Raw genomic sequence first — 24,628 nt, forward strand, 5'->3', positions numbered from 1 at the left:
AATTTGTGCCATATTACTTTTGCAGATTGCAGCGTCTCCAAAAAGCAACCGATTTTTGTGAGCCTTCAGTACCTTAGCTACAACGCATTGAACACATATAGCCACTGCGCGTTTCGTTAGAAAAACGAGCCAGCAGCGGCGCTGATACCAATTACCGCACGAATTAGTTCCTACACGTGTATTCTGGAACACGTCTGCGCCTATATATACACACACACACACACACACACACACACATATATATATATATATATATATATATATATATATATATATATATATATATATATATATATATATATATATATATATATATATAACAACGGCCCCAGACAGGATGGGCAGTGACCACTTTCCGATCTTCACGAACATCACCGGATTTCACACTGCTGGACGACAATTCTGTGCTGTGACCCGCTGGGACACATACAGAGATGTCGTGGTGCTGATGGATTCCAAGTCAGCATTACAGAGATTACATCGGGGCCTACCTCTAGAGAAATTTCCAAGGCAGTCTCTGGCACTGATCGACGACCTAACGAGCAAGGGATTTAACATAAGGTTTCAGTGGATTCCATCACACGTAGGAATTGACGGAAACGAGGAAGCTGACGCCCTTGCACGCCTAGCGCTGACATGTGTCCCAAAAGTGAAAGCTTCAAAAGCTTTTCGAAACCCTAAGGGTGCAATCCGCCTTCAATTTAGAGAGATGTACAAGAATCCACACGAGTCCTGTGTGACTCATGGATTTACACGCGAACAAGCGACGCTTTTATACCGCATCAGGACCGACTCCGCGTACACCCCAGCTTGGTCATTCAAGACTGGGCTTCGCGCTTCCCCACTCTGTGTTTTCTGTGGTGACATTGGCGACATCGAACATTTCATTTGGCTATGCCCTCAGTTTGACATAGAACGAAAAGTAATGGTCGACAACCTACAAAAAAGCGGTCTCACGCACGGGACCTTTGAAGACGTTGTTTTCCCCGGAGGGCCCGCGGCATTGAGGAAGAGAGCGCAACGACTTCTGATAGCCTTCCTGCGAGACACGGGGCTCATCGACACCTGGTGACACACCCCTGATCTCAACTCGAAGGAGGATCAGGCGGAACAATTGCCGGCTATGTATGCCAGGCTAAACCCGCCTGCTTCAAAATCACCACCACCACCACCATATATATATATATATATATATATATATATATATATATATATATATATATATATATATATATATATATATATATATGTATATAAAGCATGCACTATTTTATGAAAGCTACACGCCATCAAAGTAGCAGTGTGTATATATTACAGACAGGGCCGGAAATGATTTGAAATGTATGCAGGACTGCGACGTTTTATACAACCTTGTACATCGCGCTAGCATTTCTTAAAGTTCTTTATTAATGCGCTACGTTGAGGTATTATTAAATCAGTTTACCGAAGAAGCGTCGAGAAAGAGCTCGCGCTAGCATTTTCTTAAGTTTTGGACCACACCGCGTCGAATGGGCCTATCGTTAACCTATCGCGAAACGATTGATTAACAGCTTTGTTAGTCTTCGCTCACTGTTTCCTAACAATGGGACGAAGGATAGGGGAAAAGGTGACGTGAGAACGCAAGGAAACGCTACTACTGTAAAGACGACAGCGGTTACGGGCAAACCGAATAAATTCAAATTCAAAGTACGATATGGGGGGCTTAACGTAAAACTATTCGTATTCTGCAATCAGCCCTCTGCGATTAGGCAAAAACTTTTTTGAACCACCCCCACATCACCTGTCTGTCCCGCGACGTCACCAAAACCGCGATAGCTCCCCATCTGATATGACGTGTACACAGTGATTATGCATAATTTCACTGAACAAAACAAAAATAGTTAATTCTGATGCGACGCCTTCTCTCCCTTAGCCCTCGGCTATTGGTCAAAAGTTTTCAGGCTGCACCCACTTTACCTTCCTCTCACGCGACGTCACAAAACCGCAAAAACGCACCGCATCAAAGTGACGCGTACGCGTTAAAAATGCATTAATATGCCGAACAAAACTGAATTTTCTTCTGAATAGCCAAGGCTGCCCCATTCCGAAAGGAATAAAAGATGACTGCCGCCGATCGCTCCGGCACTATACTCGCACCTGCCGGAGAGCATGGGTTTATTTGCGTATGATAAAACTTTTTTGCGTAGCTGTGTAACATGTTTTAGCCCTTTCGGCATGTTTACGACCTCGTTCTGCCAACTCTTCTTTGCTTAGGATCAGTTTTAGCGTCATTCTTAAGCTTCCGTTGCATGCCACCGCGATATTTGACCAGCCACCGCATGCTAAGTAAGGAAAAGCGGAGCAATCGCAAACGCCGGCACCACCCTCTTCATCCGGTTATCAATATTCAGTGCAGTGGCTCGGCCCCACTGAATCCCTCTCAACTTGAGCGTGCTCCTCGCCTCTGCTCAGCCACTTATATTACGAGCCACTCAGTGTAGGCAATGTTATTCGTTTTTCAAGCAAACAAAAGTGACCTCCTATGAACAAGGAGGGCGTTTGATTGGTCTGTTCGGACAACCCTGCGGGTGACCGTTTGAAGCTTGCATCGGTGGTTACGCAAATTTGACGTCAGGAGATTGGAATAAAGACATTTTAGAATAGTTTTATGTTATTTGGCCCCATGTCACTATCTACCGTGTTCCAGCGCGCGATCATTCTCCCTGATCCGCTTGTGGCTGCCTCAGTGTTCGAGTAGCACTCATACCTCTAGTCAGATATAAGACAAACGAGACAAACGCAACAGCTGGTGCGCGAAACCGTCAGTGGAAGTGAGCCGCATAGCAAAAAAAGGGAGGAACAAAAAACAAGGCGGGACCCGTGACGTAGGCGCCACGCGATCCTCGAGCTACGGTACGGGACAACGCCGAGAAGGAATTTCGCTTGCGGAGACTAGACGTGCATAGTGGGGAGAGTGGTATATGTTGGCCGTGATGGTCTGAGGGGCCCAGCTTCGCAGGGGATCGACCGAAACACGGACCCACTGCTAACTTTCCACGAGATAACTGCTCACTACCAGCTGGGTCGCAGACAGTTTCCAGCTCCTCACCCGAAGCTGGGCAGACCCCAGGCGTCGGTGCTGAGAATGCTGCAGACGGGCTCCTTTCCGTCTCGCTCGAGGCTGAGCCACTAAACTCCGGGTGTGGATCCCCGCTGCCCAGACTGCGGCGAGGAACGGTCCACCTTGAACCACATGCTGTGGCAATGTTCTGCGTTGGGCCACTAGCGTTTCAACAGGCAAGAAGACTGGGATGAAGCCGTCAAGAGCGACGACCTTCAAGTCCAGCTTCGGGCTGTCCAAAGGGCCTGCGACAGGGCTGAAGATCACGGTCTTCCGCCCCCGACGTGGGTGCGGCCCGCGACTACGACAACGTAGTCCCTTCGGACCAATTAAAGTTTCTTGTCTGTCTGTCTGTCGTTTTCTTGAAATCATAGGTTTACGCCATTGAAATATTTCTAGCTCAGTTATTATTCAACCAATTTGAAAAATTTTTTGCGGCAGAACGCTCGCTAGAGAGCACGTAACGACTTCCAGTGTATAACCGGAATCTTTTCTGTGGCCTGGTGGGGGACCCTTTAAAGACTTCGTATGAGCACGTGTAAGGGGAAGCTGATGAGAATAATCAGAGTTCTCAGCGGAAGATATTAGTGACCTGTTAGAGCCTTGCTACTAATTTCGCTTGTTATTACCACCAAAATCCGAAATGAAAAAGAAGATTACACATAATAGTATCGCAAGTAATAATCCAGAAATTTGTGAGGCTGCTTCGCTCACTGAGTCAGGTGATTTCCGTATATTCATTAGGGTATGAAATGTTTTTATAAATATGGTGCCTAAAGCTGCCAGCATTTTCAAATTCATCCAGAAAGTGAAATTAACTGAGTAATTAATTAAACAAGCTGAACTTCAAAAAAGAAATGTAAAGTTAAAGGACTGCCTTTTTTTGTTTGACAAGAGCAAAGAAAGTCGCAGGGGCGCGGGGGCGTAAGACACAAGTAGACGACCCTTAGTGAAGCAAAATCTCCGCATGGCACCATGCTCAAGGGCGCGTACACCTTTATGGGATAAGCGGGAGTTACTATAAGATAAAGGTCTGTGTTGGATTGCAATCACTTCTATTGTATCGTTTCGGGAGCTTTCATTCACGTACCTAAACAAAGGCACCAGCGATGCTTCCGAAAATAAAAAAAAAAGAGAACGGAGCACCAAATGATGACAAAGGAAGTCGACGACAGAAGAACAATGGCGCGACCTCGTAGAAGGACGCTCTGAGCGAGGATGTACGGCGTGTATACTGCCTTCTCGGAAACTCGAAGCAACGTTCCGAACTTCTACGTTTTCCCTGCAGCTACAGGGATAAAGCGGCAAGCTACATCGGAGTGCTGCGAATGAAGTCCGGAGAACAAAGCGTGGCCGGACAGAAAGGGGCTCAGGTCCCGCTGCAGGAGCGGCGACCGGAAAAGGCTTAAAGCACACTTAGCCCTGACTTCCGCCCCAGGAGATACGGATATACGACGGTAAAGGGGGAGGGGGACGGGGAAGAGGACAACGAAAATAGAGGGCCACTGTCGCCGCCAAAGAACAATGGGACGCGCCGGTATACTCCGCACAGAGGGAAGCGAAAGCATAGAAGACAGCATGCAAATCAACACGAAAGGAAAAACAGAAAATCAATCTGTGGTAGTGCAGGGACATAGCAGAGTGGGGTTTCCACGGCGTGAAAGCGGATACAATGGCCGCTGTCAGTTATCTTGTCATCCCGTTGCGGCCTTGGCACGCATCGCGTCCACGCGGGTTCGCCCCCTTCTAGCCTCCCTAGTTCGCCAACCTTCTAGGTCCTTTATCTCCCTACCCCGCCGGCGGGAAACGGGACATGGACTAAGTGGCGGTTTGTCAGTCTATACGCTCCCGAGGCGAGTTGACATGCGCAATGGACAATCTGATAAAGTGCGCCGTTTTATCTTGTTCTGTGTTGTTCGTGGTCGGCATCGTGTTGTGCGATCATATAGGATTACGATGCAGGATTCGCTTTCGAGAGAAACTTCACTCCGGCTCCTAACCACTGACACCTGATTATTCGAATACGCCGCTCTGAAATTTAACCTGGCAGACAAAGAATGCATTATGACGGGCACATATTTCTGAGTGTTCATGCTAGCAAAAAAAGCTGTGTAAAAAGAAAGGAAACACGAAAAGCGGATGTGTCTTCAGTGTATTCAGAGATTGTGATAACGAGGATGAACGTTGTACTGCGTGCCAATGAACCGCTGGGAACGCGAACGCACGGCGTTTTAGATATATCCGAGCCAGCCTTTAAGCTGTACGCCAACACATGTTAACAGCCTTTTTGTATGTTCGTGATTGAGAAGTGTTGTGCTGTATGTGATAGCATTTACAATGGTGCACCTTTTAGTTAGCGGTATCATTTAAGAGTCTTCCAACTGTTAACTCATTTTTTTTAGCAACAAAGCCATATTTAAAAAGACCCATGCCCAAAATATTGCATTCGTTCGCACTTTAAGGCCATGTGCATTATAATAAAACATGATTTTATTATCCCATGGGCACCTTCAGTGTGCAGAAACCTTATTCCGGAAGTTCACGGTGCTAAGAACAAAACAAAAGAAAACAAAAAAAATCCAAGGACACTTAAGCACTTATTACGAGTTGCGAATGCGAAAATACTGTCGAAGTGAACGCCGCTTAGCGGTCCTTCGAGTGATGAACTCCTGGCGGGCAAGCAAGCTCGTTGCGACGCTTGGCGTGTTTTGATTTCGCCTCACCGAGGCGCAGTTTGAACGCAGGGGAGAGGTTGCGCGCACAAAGAACGCGCGGTTAACACACGCTTCCGAGAGCGAGGGCGACGTGGCGTCGCAGCAATGCACGCCCGCCTTACCAATAACCGCGCAGCAGGTGTACCCTTTCTCTCTCTCTGCTCCGTCAAGGCCCAAGCCAGGAAGCGCGAGCGAGTGTCACGAGCGCATGCTTGTGAATTGGCGTAGCAGCCAATGGGTACTTTCGCTGCTACAGACGCAGCGGGCTTTTTCGCTCAATGGGCCATTAAACACTTTAATTTTTAATTAATTATGGGGTTTGACGTGCCAAAACCACTTTCTGATAATGAGGCACGCCGTAGTGGAGGACGCCGGAAATTTCGACCACCTGGGATTCTTTAACGTGCACCTAAATCTAAGCACACGGGTGTTTTCGCATTTCGCCCCCATCGAAATGCGGCCGCCGTGGCCGGGATTCAATCGCGCGACCTCGTGCTCAGCAGCCCAACACCATAGCCACTGGGCAAGCACGGCAGGTCATTAAACACTTTCGCATCAATAGGAGCAATTAGGCAATTGGCCTGCTCTATCAAAGCGGCACGAAAGATCGACACCATCTCAAGAAACGGAAGGCGCGACAGATCGCAAAATGGCGCGGATGGCAAACGATAAGAGAATATCGCAGCTGTAATACAAAGGGTGCGTGCCAGCCAGGCTCCTCGCGTGTGTAAGACAATAGGTAGGCGTTTCTACGCCGGAATGCATCGTGCTGCAGAAAACGCTTTGCTACTGAGTCCTTTTGCTTGTGCAACGCCAGCCGTTACTTTTACGTTCGTGCAATCCCGAGATGCGGCAGTGAGTCAGAGCTGCGAGAGTGTAAACTATCTCTTGTCCGCGAGGATTTGTATCAAAACAGGATTTTACGAATGCGGTTATGCTTTCCTCACGCTTCATAGTTTCAGCAACGTAGACATGGGCGATTGAGTAGCCATCGCAGCCAGTTTGCTAATTAACTAAGACTGGCAAATAACTCTCTAATGTTATTGCGGTAGCAATCATATGGAAACTCCAGGCGCATTTCTGCCATCGTCGTCCATGTCGCTGTAATGTTTCGTATAAAGTCCGAAAACGATAGCGTCATATCACCGCCCGCCGTATGCGCATACGCAAAAATGACAGGGTGAGTCCACGATGGTGGCTCAATCTTGAGCGTGAAAGTGAATAAAGCAGAGAGGAAGCGCGCCACCTGCCGTCGCGCGCAGGGCACCGGTGGCAAGGGAGGGAGGGCGAGGCGTTCTGCTGCGGCGGCGGCTGCGTATGGCACGGCCACGCGGGCTCCTCTTGAAAGCGTTCTGCGATGGGGACAGAGTGCGCCGTACGCTGATAGCTTCGTGTGCGCTGTGTTCTCGCCTCTTAGTTCGCGTTGAAGGAAGAGGCAGCGCGAAGGTCAGTTCGGGCGCTGTTGGTACCTCGCTTTCACCGTCCAGCGTATTGACAGTGGGTGTGGTCGACCATCGAGTGAGATGTGTCCATGTTTGCTTGTGCGCGCGACGCCATTCTTGTTAATTTATTTAGTAGAGCAATTTATTACAAGTTTATCCCGATGATAAAACCACTATCCTTCGTATAGCTGTCTACTAATTTGCTACCGCAATCGATGCTTCGCATATCCGTCGAAACTGCAACCTTCTGTGTTTTGAGGCAACAGTCTGCATGCTGGTATAGAGGTGGAAGCCGCATGAAGTAGGAACGATTTGCGGGAACTTCGAAACGCCTTCTGTTTTTAGGATATTCATAGAAGAATTTGGAAGGAGGACATACACGCAGCAGGTGCTCAAAGGGCCCGTCACACCAGCAGGAGTCGGTATACGGTAAGCGCAAGTTTTTGATACAGGAGCCAAGGACTAAATCGCCACAACGATTTCGTAGGAGGTTTTCTTGTATCCCACGCGATAGCTAGGAATAAGCAACAGAGTGTGCGGTACTCACCTTCGGAAGATGCGCTTCCCCTCGTCATTGGTCTTGTCCAGTATGCGCTCGACGATGAGCTGGCCGAGTATAGAGGCCGTGAGTCCCGGCTCCAAATAGAGCACGCAGTGAGCCACGTGGAAGTTGAACTCGGTGTCGTGCAGCCAGTAGGTGTCCATGGGCGACACAAACCGCTTGTCGTCCTCGCACAGCACTCCCTCCCTGGCCGAAGCGCACGAGGTGCCAGCGTGGCGCAGTACCACGGCCACTGGGAGCAGCGACAGCAGCAGCAGCACCAGTGGAAGGCCTGCGCCACATTGACGAGGTTCTTGACATTCGCTTCGGGCCAGAAGAGCGAAGAGACAAGAGCGGCGACGAGAAAACTGGAAATACTAACTACGAAAGTAATAAAAAATAAATCCCACTTTTGGTTTATTCTAACTTTAATGCAGATATTGTCGTTCTGATGTTAGTGAGTGACAACGATAAGTGTGTATAAACTCCGAAACGTTTGGTAAAATGCAGTGAATTGCTGTAATTATCCCTTTTCCAACAGATGTTCACAGGAAGATTATAACTGATTAACGGTTGTCGAATCGGTGATGTCACTGAAGCCAACGTTTCTACTACAGGACTTGGCTTCCTCCGGACTTGAACTGTTTTCTTTGGTACCCGTTTTTTCCCACCCTCATTGGTGAAACGATAATAAGTGGGAGCGCAGATTTTACGCTAGCGAATGTAGAAGTGTAAACAAAAATATAACTATCCGTTCCCCTACCGGGAAATGGGGGCAAGCAAAGCTTGTCCTGCGTGCACCTGACCTTCGTAAAGGTTACGTAACCCCCAGGTAACGGTGCCGGGCTGCTTCGGCCTCCAGCTCCATGTGCTACGGGTCTTGTTTACGTTGCTGTTGGATTGCCTTGGCTTGGGTGGCTCTAACGATTGGATCGGCGCGCCGACGGCGAGGTCTTTCACCGGCAACTTCCCGCCACCGCTCGCCGAAGGCTGCCTTTTCCTCGGAAAATGCACAACGTATGGCCACCCCATCCGTTATCTGAGACTTAACTGAACGGAAACGAACCCTTTTCTGCCCTTTCGCACACCGGCGGAAGCGAAACGGCTCTGACTGGTCGCGCGCGTGGTGTGAGCGCGCGCCTATGCAGCTAGAATCCTTGCTGATGACTCACACTCCGGCGCCAACAGAGCTGTCAACTCATCAAACCGCGATTTTCTACAGCTGCTCTGCTCAGGGAGAAACTTGGTTTTTTGCGTGACCACAACAACGCCACCGAAACGTGTGAGCGAATACAAGCTTCGCTTGAAAAGAAAAAAAGAACTGCAAATAAGAAAAAGAAATGTTGTAGATTCCATGCACTGTGAGAATGGTATTGTGGCACTGCGAGACATTTTGCAGGTATGTGGCTATGCAGCATCACTTGGCATTCGTAAAGGAAGCAGTTTTTGCACCAGCTTGTATCTGTAAAGCGAGCAGTTGTGCGTGCGATGTGAGCCTGTTTGTGACGACAGAAGGAAGACGATGGCGTCGACGATAGTATCACGGCGGCGGCAGAACAAGTTTAGTTTTAAGCGTAAAAGGCTTTTAGCTCCTGGTGTCGGCGACCTTCAAGTGACTTTGATGCAAAAGCCAGAGCCATTATTCGGGCACTCTAACGCGAACACCCGGGCAAATTTACAAGGAAATTTATTGACCCATAGGCACGCTTACAACTGTGCTATGAACGTAAAGTACAATATAAGGTATAGCACATGTAATACATCATACTTGATGTAAGCAAAACAGCCTAGCAAATGAAATAATAAATGGTGTCTAATTAACACTGACTTTGCCACTCACAACAACAACAGAACATCATTACAGCATCCACGCAACAGCATTATTGTCAGCCTCGAAGTTTTGAAAGACACCCGGGGCACATACAAATACAAAGATTCAGCTCAGGCAAACAGAATTGAGCATTATTTTGGCTGTAGAATGACTTTGCCTTGGGAGACGGTTATATACCGTGTAGACCAGCGGCGAAGAAACTCTTGAAGTTGCGAGAACAAAACGAGATAATCGGGGCAACCAATCAAAACTTCAAATTTTTTTTAACTTCAGAAAAAGCAGTGTCTGGCTCCCGACCCTCTGTACAGGACCGCATTGCATGGGCTAGTTACTGCCCAAATAAGTTATAAGAAATATTGCTTCCGAGTCCTTCCCAATGTACGTTCACAATAACACTCAAGCTGAAACTTCTTGTACGCTGAAGTGTTATCCGTCATTTCCAATAGCGACGTCCCAAAGGCAGATACAGGGCATGGCCGGGATATGGATACAGTGGCCGGGATATGGTCCTAGTTGTCACTCCACCAAGCGCGTTAATCAGGAGGAAAGCACACTGGCGAATGGACAACTGCCAGAATGCTGGTGGTGTCATTTCACAGACCGGCTGCCGTCGTAAATTCAAAACTCATTATCGGACGGTCCTGTGTGCTTTAATCTTGCAGTAGGAAATAATCTTCAGGGAAGATTGTTTCCCGGAGGACCGTACTGTTCTTATTTTTTCTATGCTCTAAAGGCGGATGGAGGCTACATTCTATTTTACCTGTGTGCACGTCCGCTAAATTATTTGCGCAGCCCGCCTTCAAGGCTTCTACAATTTTGCGGGCATCTCTTACGCGCAAGAATAAGGTATACGCCGACGAAGCGCTGGTCTCATTCATCGAATGCCTGTGGTCCCGCCACGGAACGCCTCCGCGCGCTTTCCTTTTTAATGAGACGTGAGCGCCCATATTTCTCTTGCGCTGTCCTCCCCTTCCCTCCCCCTCCTCCCTACCTCTGTTCGCCCTCGCTCAAACCATTAACAACGCGACGCTGCTGCCATAATGTCTGGCGTCACAGGCAGTGGCTTCACGCTTACAGCTTTCTTTCTCCCAGTATACTTTCTTCATTTTTTTTCTTGATTCCTAGCTGTTCAACGTTAAAAACAAAGCAACAGCGGGTTCCCGAAGCTGCCGGAACCGTAAATCCCTCTTTAATGAGAAGGAATGACACATCCACTTCGACTCCCTAATGGAAAAGTTAAGGAAGCCCTCGAACGACCCTGCTTGTACCGTAAGAATAAGCGAGCTCTCGCCTAAGCTATAGGTCTTGTTGCTACTTTTCCCTCTCGAGTTTTAGGGATTCGCACTCGTTATCATTTATTTTAGTAACTTTCTTTACAAGCCTTGCGAAAGTTTCTTGGACGGATGTGCGAGAGGAGCTAGGATGAGAAACGCATTTCCTTTGAGCACTGATAAGGAATTGTCGTCGGATAAGACCTTAAACGGCTCTTGACTTGGAAGGAAGGCAGAATTCGGCAGAGCTGGGTGAGAAAGCTATACCGCGATATTTGTTGCGTTTGCTAAGCCCCCTTTCTATTTTACAGGTCCTTGTCCTGATTTTATATTAACACTCAAGTTATTTTACGGTAAATGTTATAACTGTAGCCTTCACAGCACACCGCGTGGTACACATAGCAACTTTTACTTTTGACTTCACGGAATTTCTGAAGTAATTTCGAACTGATTGGCTACAATCGTTCTGCATATTTAGCATAGCACGCCCACGTTTGCGATGCAGAAACCCACAACGGCCCCTAAACCGAGCCCACGATGCATTTGAACGACATGGATTTGTAACCACATGCATTTGTAACCGCATCGTTCGGACCATGTGGTGCTTGAGCGCGTTGAACTGAAAGCTGGGCGAGTTAATACATATTCATAGTCATACTTTGGTTCTGGCAGCGGCATGGCCATCAGACCGTTTAAGATCGTCTTCCTCGTCTTACACATCGTAGCATACTCCGGCAACCACTCTTACTAGAAAGCAGCTCGGTTTGTGTGCGAACAGCGCATCGCATTGTCGACATCTGATGGCGGGATCTTCGTCAGTGCTGCTACTGTGCAATCATCGTGGTTTGTAAATTCGATGGCACATAGTAACTGTTTATCATCTCCCAGAATTTCTATCAGCAATCCGTAATGCATGCGGCAGCGATATCAAGGGACGTCTGGTTGCGACGGGGTGGTGATAAAAGCCCCAACGAACAGTTTTTACTTCAGTGGGTCTGGTACCAGCATGAACAGCAGGATGTTTAAGGTCGCGTTCGGCGGCTTGCAGGTGAGCTATACATGTAAAGGTATTTGCTACAGAAGTGACTGTCCCTTCCTACTGTTGCTGCAAGATCTACGGTGTGTTCTCAATACCGTGAATTTTGCTGGAGATTCTTTTCGATTTAACGAAACTCTCGAGGGATGTAGCGGCGAATCGTGACCGAGTTGAGAATAAACAACAGATGATATTGGTGCTCTACCAAGGTCGGGAGAGAACGAGTCAAAAATCAGGTAACGTCGTTACGAAAGTTAGTCCCACTGAGCGCTTGACGAAATTCCAGTCCTTTGTTAAAGCATCCGCAGAGGTTTCCAGTCGTGTTCATGAATTGAAAAAAAAAGCAATCGTTTTAGTTAATAAAGTGGTTAATATAGTTGAACATAAACATGATAACTTTGAACATAGAATCAGACGACAATAGAAGCCTGGTTATTATTCGCTTGCCAGAAGCGCAGATAAGTATAGATTCGTCCTGGATATTCTATTAACGTAGCTTAAACAGGATCACTGACAAGACCAAAGTGGAAATTGATGGGGGCAGATCCGCTGGATCTGTTTTATAGCGAAGCTTTATATGCCTAGGCGAAACACTCGCGGTCCGACCACAGAAACCCTACTGCGGGGGTATAAGCCATTGTTTAGGGGGAGTATGAGCCACTGCATTCGTCTTACGTGACGGACGGGCAAATTTGTGGTTGCATAGGCATATAAATATCCGTATTATTACAGGGAAGGGACACAGAGGGGGATGGGGTTAAGACAATATCATGATCACATAATTAAAGAAATAGTTTTACATCGAAGCTGTATATACCTACGTGACACGCTCGCGGTCCGACTTCTGAAACCATCCGGCCGAAAGTGCGGCTGGCCATTGGCTACGCCCATATTGACGTCATTTCTCTCTCGCACAGCTGAGCACGCGCGCAGCAGCCTGTCTCCGACTTCGCAATAGATTCAAGAATGTGTCCCTGTCTGTCAGTGAAATGTGCGGCCCCGGTGTGACACTTGGTAACTGCAAAGCACAACCGAGTCAGAAACACTATGAACAACGCATTGCGAAACACAAATGCGTAACACAAATCATAAATACCTTGTTGGACCCGCTGGATTAACACAATGAACCACTCATTGCACCCTTCCATGATGGCGATTATACGAAGCCAATGGCATTTCAAATATTAGAGAGAGAGAGAAATTTATTTACAGAAAGGCAGATAGGTCGGCCTGAGCTATAACTTGCTGTGGCCTGCTACTCTACACTGGGGAGAAGGGACGGGGAGGGAAAGGGCTGATGAATGATGATGGTATAAGGAAGAGATGCGTATATACAAATTCAGAGAGTTGTGGCATCTTTAAAGCCGTGCGTCCAGCCCAGTGGCTTGGTAAAAAGTTATAGCGGCTGTTGTTACCAGGGCTGCGCTGTTTGCATTAGGTCAAGGACCTAAATGAAGCTCGTCTGATAGCTGTCTCTCATGGATCTTTGCAATCGAAGAGACAAGTTGCTGGCGTTCTTTCGCGTACGCGGGACACATACAAAATATATCTTCAAGTGTTTCTGGCACCTCACAGCATCCACAGTTTGTGCTAATAAACGCTGTGATAAACCCAGGCCAAACGCGTGCGTAACCTCCTTAAGAAACACAAAGACGTAAGAAATAACTGAAAAAAAAGCTTAATAAACCGTCAGAATTAACCCAGTAATAAACATCGGGACCGAGCATTTCATGTTCGCTGGTTTACTATCTGCAAGTGGTGCATGAGAGGCGTCTTTCTTTTTTCTTGATTCCTGAAAAGCATTCGATTCTCTTAATCACAACGTTCTGTTTACGCTTAACGCTCAACGCTTTACGCTCAACGCTTATGGCATAACAGGTCCATCTTCAGAGGTATTGCGCAGTTACTTACACGACAGACAGCAACAAGTTTGCATTTCAGGACTACTGTCTGGCACAAAAATACTTAACACTGGCGTTCTACAGGGGTCACTATTCGGACCCCTGTTAATTTTTTATATTCAATCATGAATTCCCAAAGTGCCTAACTTCTACACAATGTCTTCTGTACGCGGACGGCAGTACTGTTTACACTTCCCATAAGGACATCTGTACATTGACTCTGACCAACGGTTGGTGTAAAAGGATTGCTCATTAACCTTCCCAAAACAAAATTTATGGTTTCACTTGTGGTTTCACTTGTGTACATAGCGTCTCATCCAATGTTACGATCTAATGAGTGTTCATTCTTACGCGCTGAATTACACTGCCTTCGAAATTTTAATCTGCATGTCAACTTATCAAAAAAGAAAACTACTTGTGGCATTAGGCTACTTTAAAGGCCAGACACTGTTTTGAAAATCAGACTCTGTAGACATTTAACTATGCCTTTATTTTCGCCATTAAAATTACTGTATAGAGAGAGACAACTTCATGTAGTCGCCTGCAGAACGACACCATGAATAAATGGCGCCGTGACGCGGGCCCTGACGTCTTCTCAGCGGGTGGTCTCTACTCAACTCCAGCGCGTGTTACTCCCGCCGTCGGTCGCCCTGAGGGGCAACGTTCCGTCGGTTTCACTCGGCCTTTGTCTTCCAAGAGCCGCCGATACTTGCTGGACGGCCCAGGTGAAATTACTGTATAAATTTTTGCGGTCTCACATATCGCTGTCATACAGCTCCATTGCACCACATCCAAAATAACGATGTCCATGTCATCGCGTCGGCTCCTTATAACGCAGGTGTTACCGCCATCGTCACCGAGTTAAATCTCCTGACAATAAATAAAATCTGTTGCAACCACAGCATCGCTATATACCGCCTACTTAAAAACCCACAAATACATTCATTAAAGCCAAGCGTTCCTTGCAACTTCACCCAACTTTCCGGGCGCTGCTGCTGCTGTTGCTGTTGTCATCTAGCTCACATTCACCGCTGGGTATACCTTGCAACACCCTCACATGGCGCTCGCTTCCACGCCTCCGCGAATTGGGCGCTTTAAGGAAGACTACACTCGCGGACAACGTTCTGTCGCAATGGAGGGAAAGCTACGGGGGTTGAGCTTCTGAATATGTGTTACCGCGCCAAGTAGTCCGCCAGCGTTTGACAGTGCTTTTGGTTGCTTGGAACAGATGCTGAATCGACTCAGCTTCCACGTGCGACGGTTTCGCGTTTGCCCAGACGTTGAAGGGAAAAGCCGCAAAACAAGTCAACTTTTACATTCAGTGGTGGGGTTTATCTTATATTTAACTGTTGCTAATAAGGCTTTTCTGTTTTCTCTTCCCCTACTTAAACTAACGTGGAGGAAAGCACGGGACTCTCTTAAGAAGCGCTCTCACGTGTGCGCGCTTTGCCTCCGTAGCTTTCCCTTCATTGCAACAGAAAGTTGTCCGCGAGTATACAAATGAAACTGTACAGGGTGTTACGGGCTGGACCAGTTTTTAGTTGAGCTAAGATCGCAGTTAATTGATTATGCATAGCGATATAGAAATGTGGAAGAACGTAAACAGGCTGGGAATGTGTTCAGATGTTTGTACACGAAAAACACTGATTCGCAGTGCGAAAAGAACTTGGCAGCTTGGCAGCAAGTATGCGACCGGTACGGTGAGCAACATGGCAAGAAATAACGCCAAGCGGAAAGTCAGCGGGGCTGAGATAATCTCATGGGTGGCGGCAATGGAAAAGAAAACTGCTACGTGTAACTACTTAAGGGGAAAAAAACGAAATCAGGAAAGAAACAGTTTATGGTTACTCAAAGGCGTTTTCGTTATTTTTCGAAAGGAGATCAGGATACTTTGGAACACGTGCTTACAAAGCGATATAGCACAAGGAAAAAGAAGCATGTGCTTGCTGAGGTAAAGCTAAGGAAACGATGCAGCATGCTTTGTTAGAATGTGAAGATATCTGCCCAGCGGTCGATTTAGGCACCTCTGGCCTACTTGAAGCCCTTGGGTTCAGCGATAGCAGGGGACAGTACACATGTCCGCAATGAAGTTTAGTAAGAGGCGAGTGGAAGATTAGCGGAAGAAAAGTAGGGGAACGACAAACAACGCAGGCGTATAAAAGCAAGGTTCCCAATAGGAGTCCAAAAATTTCGTGATAAAAATTCTTCACGTTTTTTTTTTTCTTCTTTAACATAGGTAGGGCATTAGGCAACATAGTAACAAGAGCTCGGTGGCGCGACCCACGGCCCCGTTCCAAAGTGGACGCTCACAGCATCCATCGATCCCAGTAGGGCATCCCGTCTGCGCGCATCCCGCTGGGAAAAAAAAAAAAGCTGGGAAGAGCGACCGGACCTCTGACAGTCATAGCTAGCTGTACAAGGTAGATTTTGAAGAAAAAGAAACTTTAAAGAGATGTATACCAAAATGCTAGCTAACGAATTATAACCCGCTCCCTACCGGGAACAGGGGCGTCAGCGAAGCTCGGGATCCACGGCTCTTCGTTGTCGTGACTCCTCAGCTGCGCGCTCCCTTACGGAGAGGTCGGTGCGTCGACGACTTGCCCTTGCTCGGGCGAGTTTCCGGCGACGTTCATGAAACGCCGCCTGTTATTCGGCCGAACGCACGAAGCGCGGCCCGCTCCCGCTACCGTTCCTTCAACGCAGCCTGCTCTTCGGCAGAACGAATCAAACGCTGGCTCCCCCATCAGACTGCCGGGCCTGAATTGGCGGGAAACAGCAGGCGTGAGGCGAGCGAAAACGCCATCACACCTTGTCGCTCGTCCGGAGGAAGGGGACGCGTGTGATTGGCTCGCGCCTTCAGCTACGTCTACTTCTTCATGCATGTAAAACCCCGCATTAAAGGGCGCCTATCATGAGTCGACAGTGGCTGAATCGGTTAGCGGGGTGGTCTGGCAACCTGACAGGCAATTTTTACTTTCGCGCAGCTTCAGCGTTTCCGTATGGCAACACCGACGCCGACAATAGCGAGGCAATACAAGCTTCCTTTGAACAACATGTCTAGCATGTCACGCAGGCCAGGTGACCATTTTTCAACGATCCGCTTCAATGGGATGCCATTAAATCATCCTTCATTCAATCATCAAATTCGTCCAAGTGTATCCACTTGGAACCAATTCTGTGGAGCACACCAGCTCGAGCTTTTAATTTTAGACGCGCCCAACGAAATACATTTCCATTACTGTTTCTTTAGCGCTTAAATGCATAAAATAGCGTGTTCCTATTAATGTAAGTGAAACAACGGTGCCTTTTTACCGCAAACATTACGGCGCCTATCTGGAAACTAGTGCGATCCTGGGAATTCGTTTCAAGTTGATACGCGTTCTAAACTGATAAGCTACAACGCTAGATGCAATGCTTGGTGTAAATAAATTAGTAAAACGTAATCAGTAAAATAGTGTTAATTAGTAGTCCACACAGAATTTCATTGCTCGTTCATGAATACGGCTCACCGGAAAATTTAGTCGGAGGGTTACAACGGTACTATCTGTAACAGAGAATTTTTAAAGCGTACACGTAATACATATGTATCGTCTTCGTTTCAATTTGTGACTGCTGCACGCTGCCGTCCCAACCACCGCCTTTCCGGAAGAGCGCATGCGCTGAGGGCACTGAGCGCAACTAGCAGCCACTAAAACTTACTGCAGCATGATCGCATTTTGAGCTGGCTTTTTTATGCGTTGCATATTGCAATCACTCAGTTCAGCCCTTGGGCGCGGCCGGGCAGCCACCATTGACCTTTTGCGCAACCACGTGACGTGACGTCACGACAGCCGGAGGAAAAGCTGGGCCCCAACTCGCGCAAAATGCAACGCATTCTTGGCTTAACCAAGCTAAGCCTGGCCATTTTTCTCTTCTTTTTTGCCTAAATTTTATTACGCACGATGCTCTCTCCTAGTTCCCTCCTTCCGCGCCATGCGCTCAATTCTCTCTCCACTTCTTCTCTCCCTTAACCGGCCGCTGCGCGTCCCATCCGCTTGTTAACGACTGAGAGAAATAACCGACACGCGATGCTGCAATTCGCCGCGAAAAGCGTGCTGGCAACAGCGTTTGTTGCGCGAGAGTTGTAACTGGCCAACAGCGGCAGAACCTCGGTGACACCGTTATTAGCGGCAGTTGGTCCACCTCCCGCTTGGCATTTGTAACGACCAGTTTTTTACGGCTCACACGCATGGCTTGCCCTTATGATTACCTCGTTGCTATGGTAACCGCCAGCCTATAGCTCGAAGCCAAGCGGGCACACTGCTTCCCGTTGTTAACGGCGACACACAGATGGTGTTTCGGTTCCCCTTCACATTTCGTCCAACGGAATCCTGAATTAATGCATGTCGTCGGAATAAATGGCGCACCGCTCTGGTCTAGTGCAGTGTTTCAAATGAAGGAGTCAAGTCTTTGTAAAAACGGTAAAGCTGAGGTAATGACGTACGTTTTCAACAATGTATTTCCAGCGTCAGCGAAGCCAAGTAAATGTTAATAATCGCAACACAGAAGTATGGTCAAGTACCGCATTGAGATCACATTTCCTACGACAATACTGATTGGAACATCGAGCCCAGAAGCCAGCTTTGCGGTAGGATGACACTAAGCTAACTTCGGAATCAAAGGCAAACCGGCTCAGACGGAGACGCCAGACACACAGAGGCGTTCCTTAGTAGAAACGTTACATTGCAATGTAACACTTCCACAGTGAGAGAAAAAGTGAATATTTTTCCTTATAGCTAGTGGTTCACAACGACTACGTGTGTTGAAGGTACATATTGACAAACGTAACACAGATTCCCGTAAAACTATGGTCCCTCTTTATCAAACAGAATGGTGTCCTTGCACTTATGCGTAATATTGCTCGTCCGTCACGCGCCCCTCACATAAGTTATGCTTCATTGCTATTAGCGCGATTAGCACTAATAGCTCTATTAGCACCAATAACAACCAAGAGCAACTTCACGCACATTGCGCATATTGTCCGTTTCTAACCTATTTCACGCCAACTAGGGACACTGGGCGTGTCCCACTGGCTATGTACCCCGGGGTATGTGCCACTAACTATATGGATACGGGTAGGCGCCCGAATAGACAATTACGGAATGGACAACTTGCGTATCTGGTACGCGCAAATGTGCACGTGCCAGTGGGTCACTGGGTAGGTGTCATTGGGCACGTGCCACTCTTTCGCGCCCACTTGTGTATTTGGGTATACTAATAACAATCATCATAACATATACAGCATATCGTCACAAATTACGCAGGCATCCTAAGAAATACTGATAAGCGTTAACGTCACCAATCATCTCCGAAGAATGGGTGCGCCGCAAATTTTGAGGTGCCAATATCCTGTTCGGTCATCTCGAAAATGTTTGCACAGCCTGTCATACATCATCATTTACTTTGCCCTAATGACCCTAATGGCGCATTATATAGGGAGGGTGGGGGGGGGGCGGATGGTGATTAAACACTGTATTCAGTGACTGAGTGTAAAAAGGAAAGCACTGCTTATTTTCATCCGTTCGTATGTTTCATGAAACGAATTACACCATCATGTCCCCAGCTTTGGTACCTAGCATAGCTCATAACCAACAACACGACTTATACAACAAGTCGCATATTCGTGAGGACGGGCTCGACCTCGTGTGTCAAACGCAGGAAAACGTCGCCGCACGGCCCTGAGTCAAACATTACTGACGGTGACAGTCGTCATTTGAGGGCTATGCTCAATGCACATGCGGCACATCAGGCGCAATGGGACATCACTGTTTCAGAAATGGCAATCGCTAGGCGAACCACAGTGAACCACTCTACTTCATCACTTCTGCCTTTCTGATTTTGGCAAGGAAATTCCTTTCCTATAAGTAAACAGGCACCCTTCCTACCCCGATAGACGCAATCTCACTTCTTTACGCAAGGCTTCACGCTGCTGCCACTGCTGTTCGCCAGCATTTCGACCACGCTCGGCTGAAGCAGACAGCTCAGTAATGGCTTTCATAGATTATAAGAAGACATCTGATTTAGTATAGAATCCAACAGTTATAGATGCATTGGGTAATCAAGGAGTACAGGAGGCATACGTTGGTATCTGGGAGATATCGACGAAGATTTCACAGCTACCTTGCTTCTCCACAAGAAAAGTAGCCAATTATCTATCAAGGAAGGGGTCCAGCAAGGAGACACAATCTGTCCAATGCTTTTCATTGCGTGTTTAGAAGAGGTATTCAAGCTATTAGACAGGGAAAGGTAAGGAGCAACGATAAACGGCGAATATCTCAGCAACCTTCGGTTTGCAGATGGCCTTGTGTTTAGCAACACTGCATGGAAACGGATTACAAGAAATGATAGAGGACTTTAGCGAAGCAAGTGTAAGAGTGAAGTTGAATATTAATATGCAGAAAACAAAGGTCATGTCCAATAGCCTGGAAAGGAAAAAAGAAGTAATGGCCGCCAATCAGCCTCTAGAGTGTGTGGAAGAGTATGTTTATCTAGGTCAATTACTGATAGGAGACCCTGATCAGGAGAAGGAAACTTACAGATAATTAAAAATGGATTGTAGTGCATACGGCAGGCATTACGAATTCCTGAATACGAGCTTACCTCTGTCATTGAAAAGAAAAGTGTACGATCATTTTATCTTATCCGCGCTAACATATGGGGCAGTAACTCGGAGGTCAACAAACAAGCTCGAAAAGTTAAGGACGGCGCAGAGCAACGGAACGAAAAATGTTAGGTGTAACGTTAAGAGACAGGAAGAGAACAGTGTGGATGAGAGAGCAAACGGGGATAGCCCATATTACAGTTGACATTAGGAGAAAAAAAAAGCAGCTGGTCAGGCCATGTAATGCGTAGGGTAGATAACCAGTGGACCATTTGAGTTACAGAATGGTGTCCAAGGGAAGGAAGCGCAGTCGAGGACAGCAGGAAATTACGTGGCGTGATGAAATTACGAAATTTGCAGGCAGATATTCCTGCCATCGCTCCCTCCACATAGGGCGCCACTCCTGTCACCGCCACGTTCAGAGCACCCCTCGCGCCCGCCTTTTCATGTCCTGCCATTCTAGCACCCCGCCACCATAGATGCTGCCGTTGCCCGCTGGCACTGGCTGGGCTAGCACTTTCAGTGGGAGGAGGCTATGGCACCCCATCCGCCTGCAAGACTCGAGACACCAACCCCTTCAGTAACCCCCGACGCAGTCCTCGACAATATAGACACGAAAGACTAGTCCCTCTCTGAGGGGGAGGGGCAGTGTGGGGTGCTGCCATCAGCCGCGACCGTCACCAGCGTGATGCTTGCTGCGGGGCATGCACCCATAGTACGTCGCCGGGCCTGCCCAGAAGCCGGATAACAGCCGCGGCAGTTGGTACTTGAAGTCGACAAAGTAAACGTGATGCTCCATTCTTGTCGGCCTGTGTCGGTCTCTGAGAGCCTCAACTGACCGTCTGGCTCAGAAGCTACGGCCCTGAGTCTACAATACTCGCTGATTATATGACATCCATTGCATTTTATATTTGTTTAGCCTTTATTGTATTTCATTACAGATCATGGCTTGTGCTTTGTAAAGTCACTGCTGCTGCTGCGCCCGGCTGGGTCAGGACCCGGTGAGTAGGCTGCTCACCTGCTTTTGTGCTGCCTCTTAAGCAAAACATGCGTGTTGCCTAGTACAATAAAATAAAAATAAAAATAAACAGCCTGTGCGATGTAGATGGTTTCCTGGCACGGGGATTATTGGTCGAACGGCAGCGTTGGCCATTCATGGAACACGTATAACATATTGATAGAAAAAGCAATTTAGAGTACCTACGATACGTAAATCCCGATGAAGATGACGTAGAGGTAAGCATAGGGACACTATAAAAGCAAGCTATTCTGAAGTGTTTCTATTTCATTTCCTCCATTGGGTCCTCTGTGATTGGTTCAACAATTTATGAAACCACCCCAACTGCGCCTGTCTTTTACGAGACTTCAAGAAAACCGTGAAACATTAACCATCTCAAAATGAAGTGTACACACTCATTATGCATTAGTAGGGCGAACAAAAAAAATTTGTTTCCTATCGTACGTTTTGTCACCATTAAATTTCCAAGAATGGTGGAAATGCTTCCGGGAGACTCCTAGATCGCCTGCCGGTGATGCGACATCACAAAGCCGCGCAAACTCACCACGTCTAAGTTGCGTGTACGATCGAAAGATGCATTAGCATGCCCAACGAAACTGACCCTGTTTTAGAACTGACCTTTAGAAATACATATAAGACGGTTGCCTGTACTCCGGCGCTGTGTACTCTGAGCTGGCGGGGAGAATCGATTTATTTGCGGAAAATAAAATTTGTCAAGCTTGTATGACGTTGCCGAGCCCATTCGCCACGTACACGACAGCGCTCTGCCAAATGTCGTTTTCACCCTGCGTGTGTTTTGGCAGTATCCTTCAACGCCCGTCGCAGGCCGCCGCAATGGTAGATGAGCTACGGCAAGCAGAGCATGGGCAAGTGGACCAATCGGAGAAAGCGGTAGCACTCTCCTTACGCTGTTATCTACTTTCACTGCGCTAGCTACAACCGAAGCAGTATCCTCTGCTGCGCGCTCCACGCGACTCCTTCGCCAATAAAGCAAGGAAAATCTGTTAAGGTAGGCAGTGTTATTGGCATTAGTGAAAGTTATCTACTTTCCCTGCGTTAGTTCAGTTCTAGCGAAATCCTCCTTACTTCTGCGTGCACCTCGCCTCTTGTCAGCCACTAAAGGAAGAAAAACATGTTAAGCTAGGTGACCCTATTCGCTTTGAAACCAAAATGTCACCTTCTATACCAGAGGAGAGCGCTTGATTGGGCTCTTGCAACAACCTCAACGAAACCGACCGTGATTGATTTGGTGGATGCGGAAATTTGAGTTCAGAAGATCAGAATGAAGTCAGAATGGAAAAACTTTACCTAATTACGCCCCAACATGGTTGATGCTGCATCACTGTGGTATGTCTTGAGTAGGTGCCTCCAATTAAAAAGGCAAGTATTTTTTGTAATCACCGACTGTATTCAACTAATTGTTAGGGTAAACGCGTCGACAGCGACGAGTGCAACTGCAAAATATTCTTGAACTCTTCTTTCTGTTGAACAGCACAGACGCGTCACAGAACGACGTTACATTGGCGAGATTAATATGTTGAGCGTCAGATGTTGCCTGCGGCGCCTATACTCGCACGTATGTGCTCGGTATTCACGAATACGTATAATCCGTCCATCAGTGCTCATAAACGCACAAGCTGTTTATGATTAGCGTGTCTACGCAAGTTCACAGAAACATTTATCCAGCCAAATGTGCAAGGAGTAGCAATGAATGGGAACAGTTAGCGAGATTTTATTCTTTGCAAGCCGCCATCGACAAAAAAATGGTGGAATCCTCTATAGCCCGACTCGCAACTTACAACAGCCTCGCCATGGGCTCACACTGTTCAATTTTTACACTAGTGACATGAGTGATGGGTTGTCTTCAAAAAATGTGATTAAGCATTATGCAGATGGCAGTGCTTCCTATACAAAAGCAGTGTCTGTGGAAATAGCTTTATCGGCACTTAAAGATAAATAAATGCCTCAGTTTCCCCCTAAAGGGGAATCCCCAATTGCGATCCCAAACGCTGTCGCGAGTAGAGCAGCAGCAGCAGCGAGCGAATTTCTCTTCGTGCTACCACTCGCTTCAGCGCGAACTAAACGGCGAGAACACAGCTCACACTAAGCCATCAGCCCTCAGCGCCCCTAGCCACTGTACCGACCGCAGATTGCGCGCAAGATAGGGCGCGCGCGGCCGCGCTCAACGGCGCCATTGTAGCAGACGTTTATTTCTGCAGCCCAGTACATACAGCCGCCGCCCGAGTAGAACGCCTCCCTCACTCCTAACCCTGCTGCCTTGCGCGTGACGAAAGACGGCGCATTTCCTCTCCGCCTTCGGCACTGTGCACGAAATGGAGCCACTATACCAATCAGCTCACCCTCGCACCCTTTCACTCGAACCTAGAGCATACGGCGCGCCGCCGCCAAGTTATCTCACTTATATCTGTACGGTATGTCACGGCAAACATGACACTGACGACGACCGATATATGCTTCCTGAAGTGTCCACATAACTGTTATCCGAACAATAGCATTAATATCCTCGCATTAAATGTATAAATAATGTAAAATGTAGCATTAATGTAGCATTAAATAATGTAAATGTAAAATGTAGCATTAAATGAAAAATAAATGAAAAATGTTCAATCCAACGCAGCTGAGCGGTCCTTCGAGTTATGAACTCCTCGCGGGCAATCGAGCGCGTTGATACTCTTGGCGTGGTCTTATTTGGGCTGACCGAGGCGCAGTTAGAACGCAGGCGAGAGCCTGCGCTGACAAGGAACGCGCAGATGACATAGGCTTCCGAGAGCCAGGGCGAGGGTGACGTGGCGTCGTGGCGATGGTCGCTCCCCTCTCGCAACAGATGGCGCGTTATCGCGGCAGCAGCTGCCCCTTTCGCCCACTCAAGGAGGTTTAAAAGAACGGCTGGAGTGACGGGCCCCGCTGTTTTTTACCAGCAAAGGTGAAGCCACAGTTTGCCTATGCTTCTACTCTGAGAGAGGGCCACGAAAAGTGAAATCTGCTCACAGCTCGTTTCCTTTGGGTCAGCTAAGCTTCTGGTTTCTGGCTAAAATGTTGCATTTTGCTGCGTACTGGTATCATGATGTGCCGAGAACTTTGCAAAGGAATTTAGGCTTTCTTCTAAATCCAGT

At 47.6% G+C, this 24,628-nt stretch overlaps 1 protein-coding gene across 1 annotated transcript in view; it reads right to left on the reverse strand.

The window, feature by feature from the left end:
- LOC139050701 (putative diacyglycerol O-acyltransferase Mb3761c) overlaps positions 1-24,628 on the reverse strand; it is a 521,464-nt gene that overhangs the window by 177,398 nt on the left and 319,438 nt on the right. The window contains exon 5 of the mRNA XM_070527326.1: positions 7,804-8,089. Coding sequence (XP_070383427.1) covers positions 7,804-8,089 — 286 coding nt within the window. The remainder of the gene's footprint in view (positions 1-7,803; positions 8,090-24,628) is intronic.

The sequence above is a fragment of the Dermacentor albipictus genome, chromosome 10 (genome assembly GCF_038994185.2).
Source record: "Dermacentor albipictus isolate Rhodes 1998 colony chromosome 10, USDA_Dalb.pri_finalv2, whole genome shotgun sequence".
Classification (NCBI taxonomy): Eukaryota; Metazoa; Arthropoda; class Arachnida; order Ixodida; family Ixodidae; genus Dermacentor; species Dermacentor albipictus.